The sequence below is a fragment of the Babylonia areolata genome, chromosome 10 (assembly GCF_041734735.1).
Source record: "Babylonia areolata isolate BAREFJ2019XMU chromosome 10, ASM4173473v1, whole genome shotgun sequence".
Taxonomy (NCBI): domain Eukaryota; kingdom Metazoa; phylum Mollusca; class Gastropoda; order Neogastropoda; family Buccinidae; genus Babylonia; species Babylonia areolata.
In genome coordinates this window covers 41,257,875-41,284,555 of record NC_134885.1, presented here as the reverse complement: position 1 = coordinate 41,284,555, position 26,681 = coordinate 41,257,875, and the positions used below count along the sequence as shown (strand labels likewise).

At 42.2% G+C, this 26,681-nt stretch overlaps 1 protein-coding gene across 1 annotated transcript; it reads left to right on the top strand.

Moving 5' to 3' along the window:
• Positions 1-808: 808 nt before the first annotated feature.
• Positions 809-24,578, top strand: LOC143286600 (protein HTATIP2-like). Its single transcript, XM_076594234.1, has 7 exons — positions 809-963; positions 12,455-12,644; positions 14,653-14,760; positions 17,358-17,495; positions 19,352-19,413; positions 21,426-21,591; positions 24,432-24,578. Exons 1-7 carry the CDS (start codon positions 827-829, stop codon positions 24,576-24,578), a joined length of 948 nt encoding a protein of 315 aa, XP_076450349.1. The 5' UTR covers positions 809-826.
• Positions 24,579-26,681: the final 2,103 nt, after the last annotated feature.

Sequence of the window (26,681 nt, the reverse complement as noted above, 5' to 3'; positions counted from 1 at the left end):
CACACACACACACACACACACCACACACACACACACACACACACACACACACACACACACACACACACACACACACACTGACGCATACACCGCCACTGTGACATTCGCGTAGTTTCACTGAACGATTATCCGAGTCATTTCACTCAGTCCTGTTGGAGTATGGAGGATTACTTCCGGCGGCAAAATAACACACACACACACACACACACACACACACACACACACACACACACACACACACACACACTCACACACACACACACACACAGAGAGAGAGAGAGAGAGAGAGAGAGAGAGAGAGACGTTCTGAGATGATGAGTTAAAAAAAAAAAAAGTTGTTTTATGAAGTGTTTGATGGCTCTTTTGTTCTTCCTCAGTTTCATGTCAAACGTACGGCCGGTTGCTCTCTCTCTCTCTCTCTCTCGATCTTTCCCTCAGGTTATCTATGCGTTGTGACCAAGTGGGCTCAACTGGCCTTCTCTCTCTCTCTCTCTCTCTCTCTCTCTCTCTCGTTTCGAAAGATCATTCATTTCCAATATGAAACTGAAGCCGCTTGCTGTTGTTGCACTACGAGCAAGCCTGTCGGCTCGCTCATTTCCTTTTTGGCGCCTGCCCAGGATGCTTTTCACTGTCTTCAGATCAGTCATGCGAACTGCAACTCCAGCCCATCTTTCTGATTCAAGACAGATCATCATGAGACGACGAGGTAACAGTTTGAATGGTTATTTCCCTTACCATTAGTCGAATACTTCCGGTGGAGGTCATAAGTGTTTACTGCAAAGGTAAAGGTTGAGATTTTTGTCTTTAACCGACGTCGGTTGGCCCAATGCAGTTCCTGTGGTTTAAGTGCGACGAAATCATTGGAGGTTCGGCTATCGCTGTTGCGGTCATAGCTGTTTGTCTGGGCGGATTCTTCCTACACCACGAACTTGCACACGAGCCCGGAACTGAAAGGCATTGCATGTGAGTAATAATCTGCAACGCTTACATGATCGCGACATTACGCCGTGCGTTTTGTTTTGTATTTAAATGGAAATCGGTTTTGTTTTCTTACATGGAAGGAGCGAAAGATGGAAGCAAAGACTGCGTTGCTGAATGGGCAAAATTTCATTTTTACAGCTGTCCCAAATTGAGAACGCGCAGTATTTTATTTGGCCGGAGTCTGAAGATTCCAGAATGATCTTTATTCTGATTGAGAGCGTGATCAAGTTCATCAGCAAAGGAAACCAAAACAAAATTATGAAAATGCCACGCGGGGTGGTTGTGTTTACTTGAGTGCAATGAGACAAAGTCAGGAAATAACTTGTTAATCAGTTGATGACAATGGGATCAGAATGATTGAATGTGGGATACCGAGCCCAACCCCTTTCAAGTTATTCAACTCCATTGATCAATAATTAGTTTCGCAAAATATCCACATTTCTTCCCCTTCACTCCTCTGTGTGAGTGGTGGAGTGAACATCCAGGCCATGTGGTCAATACTACTCCTTCAGTCTTGAGGGGGAAAATTGATTTGAGAACTGGTGCCAGAAATGTTGAAATTTCCACTAAAATTCCAGAAAAAAGTGCTTAGCTAATCATGATATTGATATTGCCATTCATGTTCATATGCTTTGTATATATATTCAAGCTGGTGTCTTCCAGTTTGATAGAATGGTGTGTGTAGCAAGCATTGCAGCGCACAGCTTTAGAGCTTGTGAAATGTGATAAGTCAAGGAACTTTATAGTTTATTTCCTTCAGTTGAATGGTCTTCTGTTGGGTTTAGAAATCTTAAAGTCTTAACTCCCGAGAGCAAGGTTTCGGTTGCGCATGCGCACTAGAGCCTATCCATAAAAGGGAAAGGGGCGGAGTTTATCTATAAAAAGCGTGAGCACGTGTCCGGTAGGTTAGTAGATCGTCATATTTCTCTCCGTTTGCATGTTTTACAAACAATGTGGTCGTTTACGGTTGCCAACGTCGAGGGGCTGTCTGCATGCTTTCCAATTCTCACCGGACAGTACCACGTGCTGGTGCTATTTTTATCTGACAGACACGTCTAGCGCAAACACAAACGGCTCTAGCTCCGCCCCTTTTCTCTGCATTCAAATTTGGTGTCATATACTGTACCATGAAATTTTGTATTACGTGTAGCTGACACATTTTGTACTTTCCAAAGTCAATTCAGGTCTAGATTGGAAGTTGCTAGGCAAATCTCGCTCTCTGCCATAAATGAAGCCAAACCGTAGCTTTATTAGGCTTTTATTTTGAATAAACCTTCACCGACGTCACAGTGTCAGACTCTGGTGAGAAACTGGCTTGATTCAAATCGCCCGCCATTTATAGTCCAGTTCAGGCTTTAATGCTGCAATGGGGATAGAACCAGCACTCTTGTTACTATGAAAGCCATGCCATAGAATACAATTGGTGCTGTCTTTCAGTTTAACAATAAACCATGAAATTTGAAATGAAAATATGAGGGTCAGTCAGTGAGTCACACTCGGTGGGTGCATTAAAAATACAAATTCTGATGTGGATCGATTTGCACTGTCATCTGAATGACAATGAAGTATTTTTTTTGGATGAGACAGTAAACCAAGATCATGTATTCAGCTTGTACATCACACATAAAAAATAACCCAAGGCAAAAAAAAAAGGAGGGGGTGGGGGGATGTGGGGGGTTTGTCCCTGGCAGAATTTTGTAGAAAAACTCACTTTCACAGAAAAACAAATATACACGCAGACAGAAAAAAAGGATGCTGGTACACTCTCCAACAACGTGCTCTCCCTGCCTGGTGAGAGCAGCCCAAATTTCATACACTACAGAGAACTCTGTTGTGACAAACCAGAATACAGTGAATCGAGGTGATTACAACACAATACCATGCAATCATTAGGTTTCAAAATAGGTTGTCTGCTCAGCCATTTGCCGATTTGGGAGCAATCTTTTTGTTAAAAATCATTTGCTATTAATATCAGCACACTTGATCCTATCGGCTTTTTGTTGTTGTTGTTGTTTGCTTTTTGCTTTTTTTGAATTATTATTATTATGAGCATTTATGCCAAACTTGAAAATAAGTCCTAGGCGTTTACAAATAGAACACATATATATGTAAATTTATATCAAAAAGGAAAAATTGAACACAAGATAGCAAACAACATTGAAAACTATTCATCCACCCCCCACCCACACAAGCATACGTGCACGCAGTCACACAAGTCATGGCACACAATCATAAATAGTACACAATCAAAAATACCACCAACGATCCTGAAACTATCAAAACTCACTCACTCACAAATAGTCATTTTAGTTCATACTGGAAACGGATGAGCTGTTAAGAATTAATCTGGAGGGGAAAAGCTGGGTCTTCAGACTGGATTTGAAAGATAGCAGCGAAGATGCCTGTATTGCCCTTACATATATATATACAAGTTACAATCTAGCTTTATTCAATGAAATTCCGATTTACAAAAACAACAACCAAAATATTAAAAAGAATTACCCCCATTGAGTCAAACATTTCAAGCTGACTCAAGCATTAAAAACGGGGGGGGGGGGGGGGGACTGTTTAATTTTTCTGTTTGGCAAGTCATGAGACAACTGTTGTCAAGACTGATCTCTGGGCAGTGCTCAAATTGACTATAAATAATTATATGTATCCACTGAGAGATAATTGTGTTTGTACAGTGTGTATACATGTATGCTGTTCAACTTGTTTTTTCCTTATCTGTGGACACACATATGCATGTATGCACATGCAGTGCATTCACTTGTATTGACTCAAATAAAGTTCCAGAAAATGACTGAGAGAAATTTAGATGGTTGATTCAGTTTGCATAAGACTCACATATTAATCAATATATCATACACAATTGACAATACATGTAAACACAAAATGAATGAGTGTGTAACTGTGTAACCACCCTGTCTCAGATGTAAGTTTTAACCACCTGTCATTGAATGTGAGTGTATACATGTATGTGTGTGTGTCACTGTATGTTATATATATATATATATTGATATACATTTTTGTTTTATTTTGTTTTTGTTTATTGATCATGTTTTACTTTTAGATACCTATGGCAGGCATTTATTGTTGTAACAGTATGTTGGGTCTCTGTGTGGGGCAGGCATCTGCTCCCTCTCCTAACTGTCAGCCCTATCTACTTTATTAGTTTATATATATATATATATATATATATATATAGTGCCGATGTAACTGAAACAGTGAAATTAGGGCAAAAAGGTCATTTGATATCAGGGGATATCAGACTCAAGACTAACATACCCTTTTTTTTCTTCTTTTTTTTCTTTCTTCTTTTTTTTCAGACTTGGGTCTGGTGTGTGTGTGTGTGTGTGTGTAGATCTGGAAACTGTTTTTAATGAATACTCAGTCAAACTTTAGTGTATTGATATGGAGAGATCTCCCAAGAGAGATACAGGAGGCAGTGTGTGACAAAACAAATTGTAATGAAACATCAAAATGTAATTGACAGTACATTAATTAAATGACATGATTATTTAGAAGTACAAAATGGCAGAGTTAAAATGGATTTATGGATTATATATTTATTTAACTTGATAAGTAATTTGATTAATAATATAAAATGCCATACACTGTAGCTGCCGAGGCCTGGTCATTGTGTTGGGTGTACACGTGCAAAGTCAGGCATCTGCTGCTGCCCCCCCCCCCCCCCCCCCCCCCCCCCCCCCCCCCCCCCCTTTTTTTTTGTATTGTGTAAATTTATTATATGTTCACACACTCTTACACACTCCTTGAAAGTGAAATTGCACTTTGTTCTTCCAGTATACTATTGACCCAGTCTGTGCTTTTTTACCCACCAATATATAAAACTGTTATCATGAAATCGGTGGCCTTTTGTTTCTGTGGTACTTGATACTCAACACACACTGAGACTCAGCACTGTAATGCATGTGGAGATTAACTACTTTCAGATGTTTACCATCTGTTTCCAGTTCTGTGTCAAGGATAGATGAACAAATGCAACTCATTTTCTTTTCCTTTATTTCTCTTTTTTCGTTCAATTCTGTCTCTAGCTTTTTTTTATTTGTGTGTGTGTGTGTGTGTGTGACTTGGTGAGCAGATGTTACATATTATGATATGATATTGCGAATTGAGTATTCCGTGATTCGATCAAAAAGTTTATTTCCATCAGTGTATTTTGAACAGCTTGCATTGTTGACTTGCTCAGTTGTACCAGTTCAGAGTTGCACCAACAGTGATGGTTGCTGTATTGACTGAGCCCACAGCTGTAAGTGTAAAGAATTTGTATATGGGCTTGCTTGCTAAGAAATTATATGTAAAGGATTAAAGAGTCTTCTTCTTCTTCTTCTTTTCGGTCGCACTTGTCACAGAGTCAGGCTGGCCTGCGAGACAAATGTCGTCATGGCTTCCAGGTCTTGTCTGCAGCCGTAGAGCTTGGTGCGTAGTGGGGTCGCTTCTGGCCACACGGTGTCTCTCAGTCCCTGGTGGAGGGGACAAGTCTGCAGAACATGTTCTGGTGTTTGGTCTTCAAGACCACAGGGACAGGTCGGTGATGGTGCCAGCTTCAGCTTCTTGAACATGTGCGCGTTGAGGCGGCAGTGTCCTGTGCGTAAGCGCATAATTGCTACCTGCTGCCAGCGTTCAAGCTCGTGATATGCATCCCTTGTGGCTGTGGTCGCAGTGCTGCCTTCACAAGGGTCTTCTTTTCAGCGAAGCTAACACTGTTGTTTGGTTGTCTTTCTTTCGCTCCGAGTTTGGCGAGCTGGTCCGCAATTTCGTTGCCTGGAATTCCGCAGTGGGCTGGAACCCATTGCAGGACTACTCGTCGTTGCTGGGCAACTTCTTGTAGTTTCTCCTTGAGACGAGGAAGTTTATCTCCTGCAAGGGCTTCCAGGACAGACAACGCATCTGTCAGAAAGACAACTTGTGGGCATTCGCTCTCTGAGTCGTGAACCATTGAAGCGGCCTGCATGAGCACCTGAACCTCAGCTGCGTAGTTTGAACAGTACTTTCCAGTGGGTATCCTTGCTGTGGATGTGTGGTGCTCAGGAGACTTCATGTACACTCCTGCTCCTCCGTCAGCAACAGCGTTGGTTGCAGAGCCATCTGTGTACACGTGAATCCAGGATTCTTCAGGGTACCTTTCAGCAGTCATGGCTTGTGTCAGAGTGCGTTTGGCCGTGTCATCCTGAGAATCTCCTGGAGCGACCTGAGGGACTGATGTTGAGATATGAAAACTTGTGGAGTCTTCATTCTATGGCTGCGGCAGGTCGTTGGGACTCAGTGGAAGCGTCGATGGAGGCACACCATCCCGGTGCGCCCTGGCAAGTCTCTTGCTTTCATGGATAAAGCTACTGCGCTTGAGGCGGTTCTTTGTCAGTCCGTTCATCCTCTTCTTCATCGGATGATCAGGCAGGCACTGGAACTTTTCTGTTTGGACCATGATTTTGGCGTCTCTCCTTTGTGCAAGGGGTTGTGGCAGTAACCTCCTCCATGGCCTTGATTGGTGTGGATCGCATGGATCCGGTGATGATCCGTAGGGCTTGATTTTGGACCCTATCCAGAGACTGCTGGTGGGTCTACGCTGCCGTAGACCAGGCTGTTGAGCCGTACTCAAGGTGGGGCCTGATGGTTCCCTGGTAGACGCGCTTGAGTATCGTTTCGTTTGCTCCCCAGCTGGTTCCGGCTAGCTTTCGCATGATGGCCAACTTGCGTCTGGCTTTTGCTTCAGCACGTTTGATGTGTGGCTTCCAGGTTTGTCTCTTGTCGAAGGTGACACCAAGATAAGTAGCCTCCTCGTCACTTCTCAGGGGTGTGTCGTCCAGTTTGATGGTTCCTGGTTTTTGTTTTGGTGACAGTGTGAAGAGTGTTGTAGAGGACTTTTCTTTGTTGATGGCTACATACCACTCCTCTGCCCATGCTGCTAAGCAGTCTGCTGCTAGCTGCATTCTGTAGGTGGCGGTAGTGGCATGTTCCTCCTTACACCACATCACTAGGTCATCAGCGTAGAGTGCAGCATGGATACCTTTGGGAAGTGTTTCAATGAGGTCATTGATGAAGATCAAGAAGAGGGAAGGGGAGAGGACTCCTCCCTGTGGAACTCCGTGTCGCTGCAGTACTTTCTTGCCTTTGTGTCCGTCAACTGTGACCCTTGCCCTGCGGTTGTGGAGATAGGATCTGATCCAGCGCAGCATGTTCCCTGCGACCCCACATCTCTGCAGCTTCACGAGGAGGCCGTCAGTCCAGACTTTATCAAAGGCCTTTTGCAGATCAATCCAGGCAGCAAGAACTACCTTCTGCTCCTGGAACGCATCTTCTATTTCTTGTGCGAGGTAGGTAGCTTGGTCCTCTGTGCTGTGAAACTGACGAAAGCCTGCCTGTTCAGAAACCAGGATGTTTTCAGTCTCGAGATACCAAAGCAGGCGCTGGTTCACCATCCTTTCTAGGGTCTTCACAACGCAGCTGGTCAGGCTGATTGGTCTGTAGCTGGCCGCCTTCTTCTTGTCCTTTCCCTTCTTAAGGATAGGAATCATGATGGCTTCTCGCCAGACTTGAGCCAAGGTCCCAGTTTCCCAGCTGTGGTTGTAAACCTCCAGAAGTTTCAGGACGGCGGTGTTGCCAAGGTGCTTCAACATCTCGTTAGTGATCCCATCTGGCCCTGGGGATTTCCTGGTTTTTAGTTTCCTCAGAGCTGTCTGAAGCTCGTAAAGAGTGAGGGGCTGCTTCATGAGTTTCACATCGGTGTTGTGGGTCCGTCTCTCTGTTCCCTTCTTGCTTCTCTTGTTTGGAGAGGGCTGACAGGTACATTGCTCTCCTCTGCGTAATTGTCAGCAAAGCGGTTGGCTGTGCGTCGTCCTGTCAGTAACTCTCCGTTCTCCTCCAGCGTAGTTGTTTGAGCTCTGCTGCCTTCATCATTGAGTTGACCTACAACTTTCCACAGCTTCCTTCCATCTTTCTCAAGGTTCAGCGCCGCTGTCTTCTCTCTCCAGCTCTGGCGTCTCGCTTGTACTTTTGCCTTGAGGAATTTGGCTTTCGTCTGCTGAAGTCGCAGGTGGTTCTCATCTGATGGATTTCTTTCTGCTTCCTGTCTGGCTTCTGTCATCTCGTCCTGAAGTTCTTGAAGCTGGTGTGACCAGTAGGGTTTGTAGTCTTTGCGAGCTCCACGTGGAATACATTCTTGGGCTGCTTGAAGGATGCAGCCGTTCAGCTCTCTGACAACGTTATTGATTTTGATGTCTCTGCCGTGGACATGGATGTCCCTGGTAAGAGCATTGGTGCGGTGTCTGAAGAGACCCCATTTGGCCTTCTTGTAATTCCAGCGTGGGGGCACAGGAGTGTTGGTGGTGTTCCTGTTGATAGTGATGAACACTGGCCTGTGATCGCTGCCTCCCAGCTGATCCCCTACTTCTCTGCTAACATCTCCGTGGAGGTCGTCAGTGCAAAAGGCAAGGTCAGGGGTAGTGGTGGAGCGCCATCGTCTGGAGTAGAAGGTTGGGGTGTCGCTTGGGGAGTTAATGAGAACGAGATGATGGTCGTCTTGCCAGTCTTCCACTTCTTCACCTCGGCGGTCCATATGGTCGTAACCCCAGCTCTGGGAGTGGCTGTTGAAGTCACCCACAGCAAGAAAACTTGCGTCTGGGACCTCTATGGTGTCGAGGGACAGTGGACGGTCATCGGGGCAGTAGAAGTTCAGGATGTGCAACTCTGTGTCATTCAGTTTGGCCCTAATCGTTTGGTACTCGGCATTCTCCATGTGGACGGCTGATTCGCAGGAGCACTGATAGCCTCTGACTCTGAATGCTTTTCCGCTTTGCAGGTGGGTTTCTTAAATGCAGCAGATGTTGATGTTTTTCTCATGCAGGAGGTGTTCTAGCTCCGTCTTTTTGTTCATGACTCCTTCTGCATTCCAATGCATAACCATGAAAGGTTGACGCTTCTTGGATGAAGTTGATGTGCTGCCACTCGCATTCCTCCGCCGTCTCCTGGCGTGCCAAGACGGATGAGGGTGACCTCCAGTCGCTGAGGGCGGACTCCGTTGAGGCGCGGAGCCCGGCGCTGCACCACCCTGGAGGGACCTCAGTGGGCAAGCGCCATCGGTTTCACATGATCTGTCCAACTCTCTCTTGTGCGTAGTTGCATGGCACTGTGGTTTGTTAGAAGGCGCGCGCTGGCCCAGTACCGCTGTCTTCAGCCCTCTAGGTTTCTGTAGGGGTTACCCCGCCCTTAGCTCATGGCCTAAAGACCTACCCTGTGAGCACAGGGGACTGACTGCCAGTTAGTCTGGCCCCTACCCCACGCGGACCTGTCCGGCTTGGTTGAACCTGCCAGGAGTAAAACTCCCGCCGGCATAGCTCCGGGGGTTGTCAGGGCACGCAAGCCCCTGCGCCGCGACAAGGCGGCAGTCGTTACAGGGGGGATTAAAGAGTCATTATTATCATCATCGTCATCCTCATAGAAGTCCATCGCAAATGACGAGGGCAGTAACTCAGAAGATGATAATGCGGCCGCATTGTGAGCAGGCAACAACAGAGGATGGGTCTTGTCTCCTTTCTTTGTGGGTTTGACACTTCTGGTTAGGGTTCTGAAGACGCTTGAACTCCTCAAATGCCAGAACTCCCTTAAGGGGGATATGGCAGTGCAAAAGAGACCAAAATGATGATTTTTCTTGATTTGGGTTTTTGGTGGATTTTGATTCTTGAACATCTCTTCTATCACATGCATACATTTTTCCACTGTAAAGATGTCTTTAACAATGAAAAAATTGACTATAAAGATTGCTTCCTGAATCACGGAAGTGTTTATTTTGTTCAATTTCGACGCAAGTCATCAAGTTTCTGGCCATGACAACAAACCTTGGAGTGGACTTGCTCAATAATGAGTAAACCTATAACCCTGAAACTTTGCATGATTGTTTTATAACATGGTATTGAAGTTTTGAAGTCGTGAGTATGTATGAAAATATTCTCTGGGTTTTAATTCATAGCAGTTCCAATCGTTTTACCCATTGTAAATTTTGAGGATTTCACAATACTCAAAAATTCATAAAAAATACAATAATTGAGCAATTAACACAATCTGGTGTGAAAATTAAGATAATGTCATTGTGTATCAAGTCCACATAACAAAAAATGTTTGCATGCATCACATGGACCACAAACCCGATTTCTTTGATACATTGTTTGGCGGCCATTTTGATTTGCTTCCATAGCAACGGGTATTCACAGAAATCTAAGATAACTTTTACTGTGATCCACAAGTGATGATACACCTAGTAGACCAAAAACAAAAAAAAAGAGACATTGTTGGAGAGAAAAAAAGTCGTTATTTGACTGTAGTGTCTGGCCTTAAAGACTGCCAGGCGCTGCAGTCATTGGCAAGGTTTTTCACCTGAGGATAGGAATGCTGCAGGCCCAAGGGAAGTTTCCAGGCAGTACATGAAACGTTTCAGTTGTTTTGCAATGTTCCTTGCAGTAGCAAAGTTGACTCCACTGCTGTTCTGATGATCACTGTCAGATACGACTGACATGGGGCCCACGATGGGCAGTGATCTCTCTCACTCTCACTCATTCCCTTGACCGCTGGGGTCGTTGGGGGGACATGAGGAAGATGTCATACCTCGCCACGCCGTTCTGTTGGTAGCTGTCGTGAGGAGATCTGGCATCGTCATTTTGGTCCATTCCTTGACGTTGTCGGACCAGCTCTTTCTCTGCCGCCCCCGTCTGCGCCCTCCCTCTACAGTCCCTTGCAGGATGGTTTTGGAGAGGGTGTTATGTCGTATGACATGACCAAACCATGCCATCTTCCGTCGTTTGACAGTCGCCAGCAGTGGTTCTTGGGGCCCAACAAGGTTGCTGACCAGGTTCTGCACATAGTCATTGGTCTTGTGCTCCTTGTAGGACATGTGTAGTAGTCTCCTCAAGCATTTGGTTTCGAATACTTGGATTCTTCTTTCTGTTTCTGCCATCAGTGTCCATGTCTCTACGAGTACAATAATCAAATTCTAACCTAGGTACATGTAGTTGGGACAGCAGTTGCCTCCACTGCTGTCCTGGGGCCGTATTCAAGAGAACATCGTACCTGAGGGAAATGCGTACCTGCGGGTAATCTGCTTGAGGCAAGGCATACTGCCCGAGTGTAAGCAATATCCAGTATTCATGAACACGAGTCTACCCACGTGTCCACAAACCCGAAGGCAACTTTACCCTTACTACCTGCCAAGGGTGACTGCCCACGAAGCAGAGGTAAATATGGCGGATCCTTTTGCAGCATTTTTCTTTCTTTCTTTTAAAGGGAAAACAGGCATGCTTTACAGATAGCACATGTTTTGCGAACTCTCTCGACAATGTTCTGAGCTGTGGTGCAATGAGAAATGAAACTGAGAGCATGCGCAGACAGGAATCGTCGGGATTTAAAAAAAAAAAAAAAAGACAATGGGTTAGCTGTCTGAGCGAACCACGTGTGTCTTGAATACGAAGATAACTTGTCCTTCAAGGTAAACTGTACCCGCGGGTCCCAACCATGTCAAAGATAACTTGCCTGAAGGCAAAATGAATTTTATCTTGAATACGGCCCCTGATGGAACCTTATAGTCAAATGCGGCTGGCACTGTCAGAGATCAGGTTGGGTTCAATAGACAATAGGTCATACGACCGGAAGAACATAAAATCAATAGGTCATTTTGAAAATCAATAGGTCAAATATCACCCATCCCGGGCTTTTTCAAACTTTAATAATGCACAAATGAAAGGAAAATGTAATACATTGGCCATTCTGGTCATTCATTGACTAGAAAAAAAAGAAGTTAAGAATGTCATTGATTTCTGACAAGAAAATGCAATGTTCTGGTCTTCTGCGTTGACTAGAAAACATATACGACTGGCTCATTTACTGCTGTCAGGCGATTATGCCTTGCGGGAAGATGACGCAAGGACAACCCTTGGTTTTGCAGCCTTCCATGCACCGAGGGCATCTTCGGGTGCCACCTTGCCCAGCTTGACAGAGAGCAGCTTGTTTTGTGTGAGGGGGTTCAGCCTGTTTCTGAGGGCTGTCAGAATTCGATTCTGTGCGCTGAACCCCCTCTCACAATCTGCTGTCCCGGAACTGCACTCGGTTAATGCAAAAGTGGGAACGCCAATTCTTCTCGCCGAAGCTCGCGAAAGGCAGCGATAAAGATTCGTTTCGGATTTCGTTTCGGATTTCGTTTCGTCACGGATCCGTATTTTAATAAACCAGTTTATAGTCATTTCCTGTAGGAGCAGACGACAAAGCGATCGCGATCGTTAAAGAGAGAGAGAGAGATGGTTACTTTGGTTGACCGACTGGTCATAAAAACAATAAGTCATGTGACCTGGCAACTTGAAAAACAATAGGTCATTTCAAAATTAAATGCGTCAATGACCGATGACTGATGTCGAACCTGATCCCTGCACAGTATACAATACAGTTTCTGTGTGTGGTATGTCCGCAGGATGGCAAGTGAGACCGGGGTGAACCTGGAGCGGTTCAAAGGGGAGGACCACACAGCGTTTGTGCTGGGCTACACAGGGGAGTCAGGCAGGATGCTCCTGCAGGACCTCAAGGAGCTGAAGGTCTTCTCAAAAGTCCTCCTCATCGGGCGCCGGGAGGTGTCCCTGGACCCCAGCTTTGGCCCTGAGTTTGTGAGTGTGTGTGTTGTGTGTTGGGGGGAGATGTATGTGTTTGTGAGTGTGTGGGGGGGATGTATGTGTTTGTGAGTGTGTGTGTTGTGTGTGTGTAGGGAGGGGGGATGTATGTGTTGAGTTTGTGAGTGTGTAGGGTGTACATGTTGAGTTTGTGAGCGTGTGTGTGTAGGGGGAAGAGGGGGTATGTGTTGACTTTGTGAGTGTATGGGGTGTATGTGTTGAGTGTGTGTGTGTGGGGGGGGGGGGGGGTATGTGTTGACTTTGTGAGTGTGTGTGGGTTGGGGTGGGGAGTGTACTGTGTTGAGTTTGTGAATGGGGGATGGGGTGTACTATGTGTTGAGTTTGGATGTGAGGGGTGTATGAGTGGAGTTTGTTACTTGTGTGTGTGAGGTGTATGTGTTGAGTTTGTGTGTGTGAGGGGAGGGGGGCTATATGTGCTGAGTTTGTTAGTGTGGGGATGTATGTGTTGACTTTGGGGGGGGGGGGGGGTGTGTGTGTTGAGTTTGTGAGAGTGTATGTGTTGAGTTTGTGTGTGTGAGGGGAGGGGGGCTATATGTGTTGAGTTTGTTAGTGTGGGGATGTATGTATTGACTTTGGGGTGTGTGTATGTGTTGAGTTTGTGTGTGTGAGGGGAGGGGGGCTATATGTGCTGAGTTTGTTAGTGTGGGGATGTATGTGTTGAGTTTGGGGTGTGTGTGTGTGTTGAGTTTGTGAGTGTGTATGTGGTGTATGTGTTGAGTGTGAGTGTGTGTGTGTGTAGGGGGGGGGGGGGGCATGTGTTGAGTTTGTGAGTCTGTGTGTGTGTTGAGTTTGTGAGTCTGTGTGTGTGTTGAGTTTGTGAGTGTGGGGAGTGTATATGTTGAGTTTGTGAGTCTGTGTGTGTGTATATAACATATGTGTTGAGTTTGTGAGTGTGTGTTGGTTGTGAGTATGTATACTCAACACATATGTATATATATATGTATCTATGTGTTGAGTTTGTGAGTGTGTGTGGTGTGTATGTGCTGAATGTTGGGGGGGGGGGGGGGGGGGGGGGGGGCAGGGGTTGTCATTCGGATGAGACAATAAACTGAGGTCCCCATGTGCAGCATGCATTTAGGGCATGTAAAAGAACCCACACCAACAAAAGTTGTTCCTGGCAAAATTCTGTAGAAAAATCCACTTTGATAGGAAAACAAATAAAATCGCAGGCAAAAAAGAAAGGGTGGGGTGGCACTTGTGTAGCGACACGCTCTCCCTGGGGAGAGCAGCTTGAATATCACACAGACAAATCTGTTGTGACAAAAAGAGTCATAATACAAATCAACATATCTGTTGAGTTGGTGGGTGCTATTAGACGTGTGTGTGTGATGTATCTGTTGAGCTTGTGAGTATGTTGTGTGTGTGTGTGAGTTTTGGTTTAGTTAAGTGTGTTGTGTGAGGTGAATCTGTCAAGTTTGTGATTGTGTGGGGGTATCTGTTGAGTTTGTGAGTTGGGACTGTAAGGGATGATTAGATCTGTTGAGTTTATGAGTCTGTTTAGTTAATCTGTTGAGTTTGTGCGTGATGAGGTGTGTTGAAGAGTTTTGTACATTATTCTCATTGATATTTTATCATAAACACATTTTCTATTGTTTTATAAATCTTTTTTGCTGCTGCTTCTTATCATTATACTTCCTGATGATGATTCTTCTTTGTTCATGGGCATGTCCACTCACGAGTATGCATTTGCAGTGGGCTTTTAACGTATATGACCGTGTTTTTTTTTTACCCTGCCATGTAGATACTCTTTTCAGGGTAACCAACCCAAACACTGACATGGATGGATCTTTTTAACATGTATTTTTGATCTGCTTGTGTATGACACACAAGCTGGTCTGTGACATGTATGTTTTGACCTGGAGGAGACTGGAAAAATGTCCACCAGGCATCCAACACTTTTTACCTCAGCTTTATTGCTTCCCTGATGATTTATTTATTCATATTACACACCCAGAACAATTCATGTGTTTGTTGTGCATGACAGGAGCAAAAGGTGGTGGACTTTGAAAATCTGGACGCCAGTCGGCATGTGTTCAAAGGTGCTGATGTGGGGTTCTGCTGCCTGGGAACCACGAAGGCCAAGTCTGGGGCTGTGAGTGGTTTGTTTTTGGTGATTTCTTCATGTTAGTGTTCTGTCCATGCTTTTTATACCCTTTCACTACTGGCTTAAAAAAAAAATTATTTGATAAACTGCATACTGAAAAAATTTCAAGATAAACAAGAAGGAAATCAGCTTTGTCTGTAGCTCTGATATCCCTATCAGACCCTTCTTAAAGACAATAAATAAATGCAATTGTTTCCTATTCAAACAGATAATGTATTACCACCAGAAGTCCTCATTATTTTCTGTCCAAACAGGTAGTATCCACAGTCTCTCTTGTATCAAGCTACTTTTTTGCCAATCAATCACAAACATTCTCTTTCATTTAAAGTTGATAAGGTATACAAATATTTAATTTTAGAAAGGTTGATTGTTTATTTATTTTATTAATTTGTTTATTTGTTCAGTTTTTTGTTTTTTTGATTAGGTGGTAAGGTTATGTGTCAGATAAAATTCTTTTAAAGTGGATAGGGATAGAAAGTATTTTGTATAATTCATAACTGAGATTTCGACGGTCTTGCCAAAATTAATTCACACAAATATTAATTTAAAAGAACTAAAGACTTTCTGACCAAATGATATTGTATAATTAGAAAAAAATATTCGTATTGAATTTTGATTACATAAAATCTATAATCCCAGGTATTAGGAAGTGGTCATTATTACAAAATTTGATGAGAAATAATGCTCCCTGGGAAGGGAGGTAAATCACGTGTGACTGATTTACTTTAGGTAGATCACTTTTGACTGGTTTACCTGAAGATCATAGCCAGTCAGGCTACATTCTGTTGTGATGTGTCTGAAAAATAGCTGAACAATCCCAGTTGGGTAATCCTTGTAAAATTATAGATGATTTAGAAACAAGAAAGAATGACGGTTTGCATAAATCTCTCACATACTTTCTCACCTGTCATTGTGTTGCACAACAATTATTATCAAACTCATTGGCAGGATCAAAAGAAATGTAACCATATAAATCTTAGAACAGTTTATATGATATTTACAAGCAGCAAGACACATATTTCTTGCCACAGTCATTAACAAAACTTTCACACGCGTGCGCACACACACACACACACACACACACACACACACACACACACAACACAGACTTCATAATCCTCAGTCTACCTCCAAACTTCATCAATAGATTTGCTCAGACGTTTGTCAAGTGTACGTGATCCTTCTCCTCCGATTGTTGAGGCTTAGTTGAAAGTTTAAACACACACACACACACACACACACACACACACCAACCAAAAAACAAACAAAACCAAAAAACAAAAACAAAAAAACCAGCAACAACAACAACAACAAAAAAGTCAGATGAATTGTGTTTCAATGCCAGAGTGCTGCTCAGGTGCAATTGTGACAAACAAAAAAAAAACAAACAAAAAAAAAAGCGCACTGGGGCCCCACCGTTGTTTGGGAGCAGAGAGGAATGAGTTAAAGGGTGACTGCCGTGGAAAACAATGAGAGTGTTGGACCACTAGTAATATCCAGTGAAGAGTGGGTTTCTGAGGGTGGACCATGACTACTGCTGCTGCTACTGCTACTGTTACGACTACCACTATTTAGTATTACCACCACCACCACCACATGTCAGTGCATGTTAAAGGGTGACTGCTGTGACTGTGAGAGTTGAAGGACATGGGTGGGAGGGTTTTGTAAGATGTTTGCAAATCCTTAACATGTCTGTATACATAGTTGGAGTGGGTACCTTGTACACTGAAGCACTAGGCTGCTGCCCTGTGTGTGTGTGTGTGTGGGTGTGTGTGTTGGTCAATAATATAATGTTTGTTCACTGAAGTGGTTTTACATTTTTAGCCAGAATAAAAACACAGAAGGTAATGTGTGTGTGCTTTGCATATAATTATTGTTTGTATGTGTGTGTGTGTCTGCGTGAGAAGAGTGAGAAAGAGAGAGAGAGAGAGAGAACACTCGAACTGAATGTATTTTCATAAAATATATTTTAATTACACATACTTAACCGTGACCCAACTAGTGCAGACTCCGGCAGGGGTCTGACATTCCTGTCCTGTGCAAACCACTATCCGCCTATGCGGAGAAAATGAGAGAACTACGGCCGGATATATATATATATATATATATATATATATATATATATATATATATATATTTTTTTTTTTTTTTTTTTTTTTTTTTTTTTTTAAGATAAGTTCAGCGTGTTTAGTATCTGTGTGTGTTTGTGTATCTTGTATGTGTGTTCATATTCCATCCTGCTTGGTACTGTTCCTCTGGTTTATTTTACTATAAGAGGCCCCAGTGTTCAACCTGGCATTTTTTCAGTATTTTTATATTTGTGCAACCTTCTTCCAGTAATGGTGGGTTTTTTTCAAATAGTTTAAAAACTAAAACTTGTAAAAGAATAACAGTTCTTTTAAATCATTCATATACTGAAAAAGAAATTAGTATGTTTGTGCATATATATGTGTGACCGTGTGTGTGTGTGTGCAGCATATATTTAATTTGACTTGGTGCTGTACTACTTCTTCTACCTTCACCTACTACTACTACTCCCTCTGTGACCACTAAAGTAGTATCACCCGTGTGTGTTGACATCACAGAGTGGGTTTGTGCGGGTGGACCACGACTACGTGCTGAGCGCGGCCAGCATTGCAAAGGACGAGGGATGTCATCACTTCAGCGTCATCTCCACCATGAGTGCCAACAAGAACAGCAGCATGCTCTACACGCGCACCAAGGTCTCCGCTCCTTTTTGGACACTGCATAGATGTCTGAGATGGGATAAGCTTGCAAGATTTGCATAGATGTCTGAGATGGGATAAGCTTGCAAGATTTGCATAGATGTCTGAGATGGGATAAGCTTGCAAGATTAACAATAACTTTGATATCTTATAACTTTTGAGAAATTGCATCGGATGTGGCAAATCAAAAAGTGAGATTTGTAAGAAATAAGAATAGCTTTGATATCTCATAAAGAGAAAATTGCATCAGATGCAGCAAAAGTAAGATCCATAAGAAGATGAGATTAACTTAGATGTCTCAAAAAAGAGAAAATTGCATCAGATGCAGCAAAAGTAAGATCCGTAAGAAGATGAGAATAACTTTGATATCTCATAAAGAGAAAATTGCATCAGATGCAGCAAAAGTAAGATCCGTAAGAAGATGAGAATAACTTTGATGTCTCATAAAGAGAAAATTGCATCAGATGCAGCAAAAGTAAGATCCGTAAGAAGATGAGAATAACTTTGATATCTCATAAATGCAGCAAAAGTAAGATGTGTAAGAAGATAAGAAAAACTTTGATGTCTCAAAAAAGAGAAAATTGCATCAGATGCAGCAAAAGTAAGATGTGTAAGAAGATAAGAATAACTTTTATGTCTCAAAAAAGAGAAAATTGTATCAGATGCAGCAAAAGTAAGATCTGTAAAAAGATAAGAATAACTTTGATGTCTCAAAAAAGAGACAATTGCATCAGATGCAGCAAAAGTAAGATCTGTAAGAAGATGAGAATAACTTTGATGTCTCAAAAAAGAGACAATTGCATCAGATGCAGCAAAAGTAAGATCTGTAAGAAGATAAGAATAACTTTGATGTCTCAAAAAAGAGAAAATTGTATCAGATGCAGCAAAAGTAAGATCTGTAACTAAGAAGATGAGAATAATTTTGATATCCCATACAGAGAAATTGCATCAGGTGCGGCAGAACAAAAGTAAGATGTATAAGAAGATAACTTTGATATCTCATAAAGAGATATTGTATCTGGTGCAGCAAAAGTAACATCTGTAGGAAGATAAGAATAGCTTTGATATCTCATACAGAGAAAGTGTTTGCATCAGGTTCTGCAAAAGAAAAGTTGACAATTACCCAGCACACACACGAAACAAACAACTCACACACATGCACAACACACGCGCGCACACACACACACACACACACACACACACACACACACACACACACATTCATACTATTCATCTCCTCACCCCATGCAGGTGTTATAGTCTATTCACTTCTGCCCCCCTGCTGAACTTGATCCCCAGGGTCATTCTTCAATCTTGGCCAGTCTCTTGCACAGGGATCATCTGTGGCTAGTCTAAGACTTTACTCAAACACTTTTCCCCCACCCCAAAATTACCCCCTTTCTATGGGTTTAATCAAGCTATTGAAACCGGAAACATGGAGGTGGAGGGTCGTGCTTGGCTGTCTACACTGACCTCCACCCTCCATCCCCAGCCCTCCTCTCTTTTCTCCTACTGTTGTGTTTGTGTCACTTGTTGGTTGTGGTGCTGTAGCTTTTACCCACTGTGGGTGGGGAAGGGAGCAGGAGTGGGGGAGAAAGGCAGATTTGTTCATGTGTGTCTTCGTGTGTGTGTGTGCTTGCGTGTGTGTGTGTGTGTGTGTGCGTGTGTGTGTGTGTGTGCAGGGATGTAAGTGCAACCTCAGATATTCCTGCCTTTGATATGATATATGTTCAGACAGGATTTTCTTCTGCATCTTTATGAAACAAAGAGATTTATGGGTGGGTGAGATAAAAGTCTTGCTGCCTTTGTGTGGTGGCTAATGAGTGTGTGTGTGTGTGTGTTTGTCTTTTCAGGGTCAGATGGAGGAAGCGTTGAAAGTCCTGCACTTTGATCGTCTCTCTATCTACAGACCTGCGTGAGTGTCATACTGGTGGCTGCAGTGTGCATCGCCAGTGTTTCGACCCTGTCACTATCAGAATGAGTAATTATAACACAAAATAGTCATGATAATGGATCATGGCGCAGTGGCCAAGTGATTGAAGGGTTGGACTTTCAGTCTGAGGGTCCAGGGTTCGAATCACGGTAACGGCACCTGGTGGATAAAGGGTGGAGATTTTTTTCTGATTTCATATGTCAATATTTATGCAGACCTGTTAGTGCCTGAACCCCCTTTGTGTGTACACACACGCAGAAGATCAAATATGCATGTTAAATATCCTGTAATCCATGTCCACATTTGGTGGGTTATCATCTTATGGAAACACATACCCAACATGCACCCCCTGAAAACAGAGTATGGCTGCCAACATCGCGGATGACAGGAAAATTAAACAGAACAGTCATACATGTAAATGTCTGCATGAGTATGTGTGTTTGTAGTGCACTGAAACCTGATTGAATGACATGGGAATCGAATGATGAACGCCCAGATGGCAGCCGTCAGTTGGCTACCAAGGTAGGCAGCCTGTTGTGCAAATGACTCTATGTTTGTAAGGCACTTTCAGCTTGGTCTCTGATGGAGGATAGGAGCTGTATAAGTATCCATACCATCATTATCATTGTATTGTATTTCTCTTTTTATCACAACAGATTTCTCTGTGTGAAATTTGGGCTGCTCTCCCCAGGGAGAGCGCATCGCTACACTACAGTGTCACCCATTTTTTGGGGGGTATCTTTTCCTGCATGCAGTTTTTTTTTGTTTTTTGTTTTTTTTTGTTTTGGTTTTTTTTTCCTATCTAAGTGGATTTTTCTACAGAATTTTGCCAGGAACAACCCTTTTGTTGCAGTGGGTTCTATTATATGCGCTAAGTGCATGCTGCACACAGGACCTCGATTTATCGTCTCATCCGAATGACTAGCGTCCAGACCACCACTCAAGGTCTAGTGGAGGGGGAGCAAATATCAGCGGCTGAGCCATGATTCGAACCAGCGCACTCAGATTCTCTGACTTCCTAGGCGGACGCGTTACCTCTAGGCCATCACCCCCACATCATCATCATCATCGTCAGTTAACTTATATAGTGCTGAACATTGTGCAGAGGCAAATCAAAGCTCTTTCTCACCCAACTTTAGCAATGAAGCACAACTCTGAAAGAAATGGATGAAAGACAAAGCTTATCACGGCATCTATACAGAAGGCCAGAGGAACTATGGACAGAACATGGGAGGGTAGGGAGAAGTTGTTTTGGAAAGAGGGAGGTTATAAGGCCAGACTTGAAAGAGCTGAGAGCAGAGATTTGATGAAGTGCAAGAGAGAGCCCGTTCTAAGTGTGAGGTACAGCAGCAGAGAATATACTGAGATGCCAACGGTTACAATTTCGCTGTATTTTGTTTCACCCGATCGCAGTTTGTTCCAGCATTACACCAATGTCAAAACTGTTCCGATGACTTCAGTTTTGACTACATAGCATAATCACATGCTTTCCTCTTGTGACATTACCCAGACACTCTAGACCTATCAGTCACGAGGCCAGGGCAGTCACCACTAACCATGGTCTCACATGATGATGCAGTCAGATTAATCGTAGCAGTTACACCATGTTGCAGGTAGGCCCAAATGTTTGTGGGCCTTGTAGATAAAACATACGTTTGCTGATGTGGCTCGGAGTCTGAGTGTTCCTACCAGATTCAGAATGTTCCTACCAAATTTCCTGATTGTTCCTCCAAGCACTTGACAGGGTTTGGCATCTCTGTGTACAACTGGAAAAGTCCTGTAGTAGTTCTGTCGTTTAGCTGACACATTTTCCATTCAGCTTGGCTTTGTGTTTGGCAGTACACAGAACATTTTTTTCATTCTCGTCTTAAATGAAATTTTTTTAAAAGTGTGGAATTTTGTTTTATTCATAATTGTGGGAATCCTTGTATATTTACTCTGTGTGTGTGTGTGTGGTGCGTGTGTCTGTGTATGTGTATGTGTGTGTGTGTCAGGGTGATCATGTGTAACCGAGAGGAGCACCGGCCGGGTGAGGCCTTCGCCCGGGTGCTGCTGAAGCCGGTGAGCTACCTGTTCCCCACGGCCATCACCACCCCTGTCGAGGTGCTGTCCCGCGCCATGGTCAACAACGCCATGGCTCCCAAAGACATACCCGTGGAGGTACGGTGCAGTGGTACAATGTGATAGAGTGCAGTTCAGAAACAACAGTGCAGTATAAGTGCAATACAGTACAGTACAGTACAGTACAATACAGTAAAATAGAGTTCAACGCAAAACAACCATGCTAAAATGCTATGCAGTACGATACAGTACGGTGCAATAGAGTGAAATACAAAACAAAACGACAATGCAATACAATGCAATACAGTATGGTACAATACAGTACAATTGAGTGCAGTACAGAACAGCAATATAGTGCTATTGCAATGCAATGCAATACAATAAAATGGAGTGCAAAAGAATACTATACAATTGAGTGCAATAGAGTACAGTTTGAGTGCAGTAGAATGCAATACAATAGAGTGCAAAAGAATACAATGGAGTAAAATACAATAGAGTATGCAATACAGTGCAATGCAGTTCAATACAACAATGCAATTAGAGTGTAGTGCAATACAGTACAATGATAGAGTGCAATAGAGTACAATACAATACAGTACAGTACAGTACAGAACAACGCAGCACAATACAATAAAATACAATGCAGTACAATACTATACTGTATTAACACTGTACAGTATGGTGCAGTTTCAGCTTCTCAAGGAGGGGTCAGCTGCATTCAGGCAAATCCATATACGCTACACCACATCTACTGGGTGGGATGCCTGACAAGCCGCATAACCCAGGGTGCTTGGGCCAGGAGTGCATGCATGTATATTTGTCATCCATATCAGACTGGATGTGGTTTTTTTTCTCCAGAATTGTGCGCCAAGTGTGTTGTGCTTACAGGGTCTCAATTTATCGCCTCATGCAAATGACGAGGTGATCAGTTTGATTTTCCAGGGAGAAAGGGCGAGGCGGGGATTCGAACCCAGACCAGTCATGGACTCTGTACTGGCAGATAACCATCTTAACATTATGCCACCTTCCTGATACAATACAGTATAGTATAGTACAGTACAATACAATACAGTACAGTACAGTACAGTACAATGCAATGCAATGCAATGCAGTGCAATGCATTGCAGTACTATACAATGCATCTTTATTGATCTTCAGTTTCAGTAGCTCAAGGAGGCGTCACTGCGTTCGGACAAATCCATATACGCTACACCACATCTGCCAAGCAGATGCCTGACCAGCAGCGTAACCCAACACGCTTAGTCAGGCCTTGAGGGAAAAAAAAAAAAAAAAGGTGAATAAATAATAGATAAGCTTACACAAATAAATAAATAAATAAATAATAACTATAATGTTAAAAAAAAAGAAAAAAAGGTAGTAGTAATAATAATAATAATAATAAAAATTAATAACAATAATAGATAAATAAATAAATAAGATACCAATGATGATAAATAAGCAAATAGATGTAAAACATGAAGACACACATTTACATATATACATCCACACATGCATAGCAGATATGTACAGATATTGATCTAAATGGAGATTATGGTTTCATCCAGAGGATTGTCACTCGCACAGCACACTCCTCCAACCTACATCTTCTGAGTCTAACACACATGAACATGACGCTACAGTGGGCCCAGCCAATACATCAAAAAGGCTAACATATTAAGCTGAATAAAAACATGAAAGTAGTAAAGAGAGCCTCATGATTTATCACACAGTGAAATGAAATAAGTAACTTGTGTTCTTTAAGAAACACTAAGTAGAGCACTGTTTTAATAAGAAGAAACACTACTATAGATCATCATTGATTCTTCAGTGACAGGTGAACGAGAGAAAAAGAAACGTAATTATGAGTTTATAATCATCATTTCTGGAATGACAGATGTACCAGAGGATAAAGAAACACTGGTATGCGTTCATCATTATCAATTCTTCAGTGACAGGTATACGAGTTTATCATTAATTATCACATCTTCAGTGACAGGTGTACAGGAGAATAAGAAACATTACCGTGAGTTCATCATGACAAATTCTTCAAAGACAGGTGTACAAGAAAATTAAGAAGAAACACTGCTGAGTTTATCATTATGAATTCTTCATTGACAGGTGTACGCCAGAAAAAGAAACACTTCTTTATCATTATCAGTTCTTCAGTGACAGGTGTACGAAGAGAATAAGAAACACTACCATAAATGTATCCGTTAAAATTCTTCAATGACTGTACATGAGAGATTAAGAAACGGTGCCGTAAATCAATCATTTAATGTTCTTCAACGACAGTTGTACAAGAGAATAAGAAACACTACCATGAATTGATCATTAAAAATTCCTCTATGACAGGTGTACGAGAGAATAAGGCACATGCTTTTTTTTTTTTTTTTTTTTTTTTTTTTTTTTTTTTTTTTTTGGTTGTGGTACCCGGACTTTCTTGGGTCAACCACCGTTTTATTTTGTATATAAATCACACAATGCCAAAGTAATTAATAGCGTTTATGGAATAAATACGACTTTTCATTCACTGATTTTGGGTTTGTTACAATAATATGGAAGGAAAATGTACAAGTCATACAATTAAGTGTACAAAACTTGGAATCAGTGTTTTTCTTTTTGCTTTTTTGTTGTTTTTTTCACCTTCATTCATACACAATTCTGTGTCTGTCTGTTTCTTCATATATGGACAATCACGTTGCAAAACTTTAGTGTTAATAAGGCACACTGCTATGAATTGATCATTATATTCTTCAGTGACAGGTATGTGCAAGAAAAAATAATACTCACTGCCATAAATCTATCGTTATAAATCCTTCAGTGACAATTGTACAAGAGAATAAAAATAAACACTACCATGATTTGATCATTATAAATGACAGTTGTACAAGGGAATAAGAAGCACCACTGTGAACTGGCTATGAACTCTTCAATGACAGGTGTACGAGAACAAGGCCATCCACCAGCTGTCTGGCATCTCCCCTGCCTGCAAGAACAAGGCCCCGCAGAAGAAGGGGGCGGAGCCAGGGGCAGGGGGAGAGGCGGGGCCAACAGAGAAAGAGAGCAGTGGCAAAGAGGCCAAGTAGGGAGAGTGTGGTGGGAGGGGGCGGGGGGGAGGAAGTTGTTTTTTGGTTTTTTTGTTTGTTTGTTTTTTTTGTTTGTTTTTTTGTTAAAGTTTGATGATGAAAGTTTTCAGAAACCTGTAGACTGTTCTTGCTCTTTCACCGACGTTTTTTTTTTTTTTTTTTTTTTTTTTAGTATTGAATGGGAATGTCGATTGATATCATTTTTTATCATTTTTGCGTTTGATTTAAAAAAAATTTTTTTTTTTTTTTTTTACATAGGGAGAGAGAAGGGTTTGGTTTCGTCTGGTAGGAACGTTTTTAACCTGTAGATTGTCACTTTTTCACTGATTTCTTTTTTTCTTTTCTTTTTTTTTTTTTTTTTTTGTGTGTGGGGTAGGTGGAGGGGGGGGATCTTTTTTGTGTGTAGTGATTTTTGCTTGGGAATGTCAGTCAGTGATGTTTTTTATCATCTTAGTTGTGTTTTTTTTTCCTAGGGAGAGATAGATGGGTTGTTTTTTTTGGTAAGTAGTGATTTTTGCCTGGGAATGTCGATTGATGTCATTTTCAATTTTAATCATCTTTGCATTTTTTAATCTGGTCTGCTCCCTCTTTTGTAATAATTCTGTGGGGCTATCTGTGTTGTTTGATTTTTGTTGTTGTTGTTGATTGTTTGCCACATTTTTATCTGCTTGAAAGGACATTGATTCTCTCTTTTCTACAAAGGTGATTATAAGATGAAATTCCAGCGTCTGTGTGTGTCCTTAACTTTCCCTGTCAAAGGTAGGTACCATGGTACATCAACCAAACATGAACTTGACAAAGTGGAACATGCACTTGCCCTCAAGCCGAAATCTGAAGAGCATGAAGGCAAGAACGAGAACTGTGACAAAGAAAGTATTGAAGAAAAAATAATGTGTTTTGTTCTTTTGTTGCCATTAACTGGAATGCATTGTGCATGTGCATTTGTCCACCTCTGCCAGGATTTTCTTACCTCATTTCCAGTTGGCTGCAGATCGGTTTCATGGGGGTACATTTATATGTCAGTTGGCCAATGGTAAACACTCAGAGGGTGTGAAGTGTTAGTGTTGAGGATTTCTGTCTTCTGAAAATTCCATGTGGTAAAGAATTGGGTATTTGAAAGATATTTTGGGGGGCTCTGCAAAAAGTATTGCCATGGGGCAGTGGATGGTTTTGGCACTGCAAAAAAACATGCCATGCAAATTTTTTGACAGTGGATATTTTTTCGAACCGCAAAATTTTTGTGCCTCATACATTTTGTGCAGTTGATAGTTGTGGACCCTGCACAAGCTGGCAGATTAGTGAGGGTAAGGGTTTTCTTTGCTTTAGGTGGTGTTGCATTTATGAGAGACATGCCAAGCAAAGCAGGTTTGATGTGACTATTCTGTTTCAGGATAGTATGTGAGGATCTTAGAAAGATTTGCCATAATGGTAATGATACTAGGAATGATACAAGTGCATGGTGTGTTGGAGTAAGTTGTTATTGATCTCAGAAAAAGTTTTTTTTATTTATTTTTCATTTATCTTTTTTTTTTCTTTTTTTTCTGTCAATTTGATGACTGGTCCTTTTGAAAGATTTTAGTCCTGAACTAAATGGGCATTTTTTACTCCTCATCATTTGGCATCTTTCAAATCTTCTTGTCAAAAGTGGTTGTGATTTGTTGTTGATGTTTTAACACACATTGTATGCAAGTGCATAGAGATTTAGTCCAGACCAGTCTACTTCCTGTGGTTAAAAAAAACAAAAAAACACACTTTTGTTATGCATCCAAGAACTGGGAAAGCCAAGGATGAGGGGATAGGAGGTGGTGAGGGGGTTAAACAAAGTGCTGTTTGAGGAGCGGATGGAAGAGGATTGATGATTTCAGATTGTAGGGGAAGACGGAGATGCCAGATAGTCACTAGTCACTTGCTTTGCTGACGGTCATCACAAGTGCAATTATGTAATATAAAACTATATAAAAAAAATAAAATAAAAAGCATTTGTGCAGTGCAATTCTAAAGTGCGTGTGTATGTGCCCAAGGCAGTACTTTGTGTTCACAAAGCAGGATGTAATGGGCAGGGTAGATCTGCCAGTGTGTGTATGTCATTCTGTAGAGCTGAAC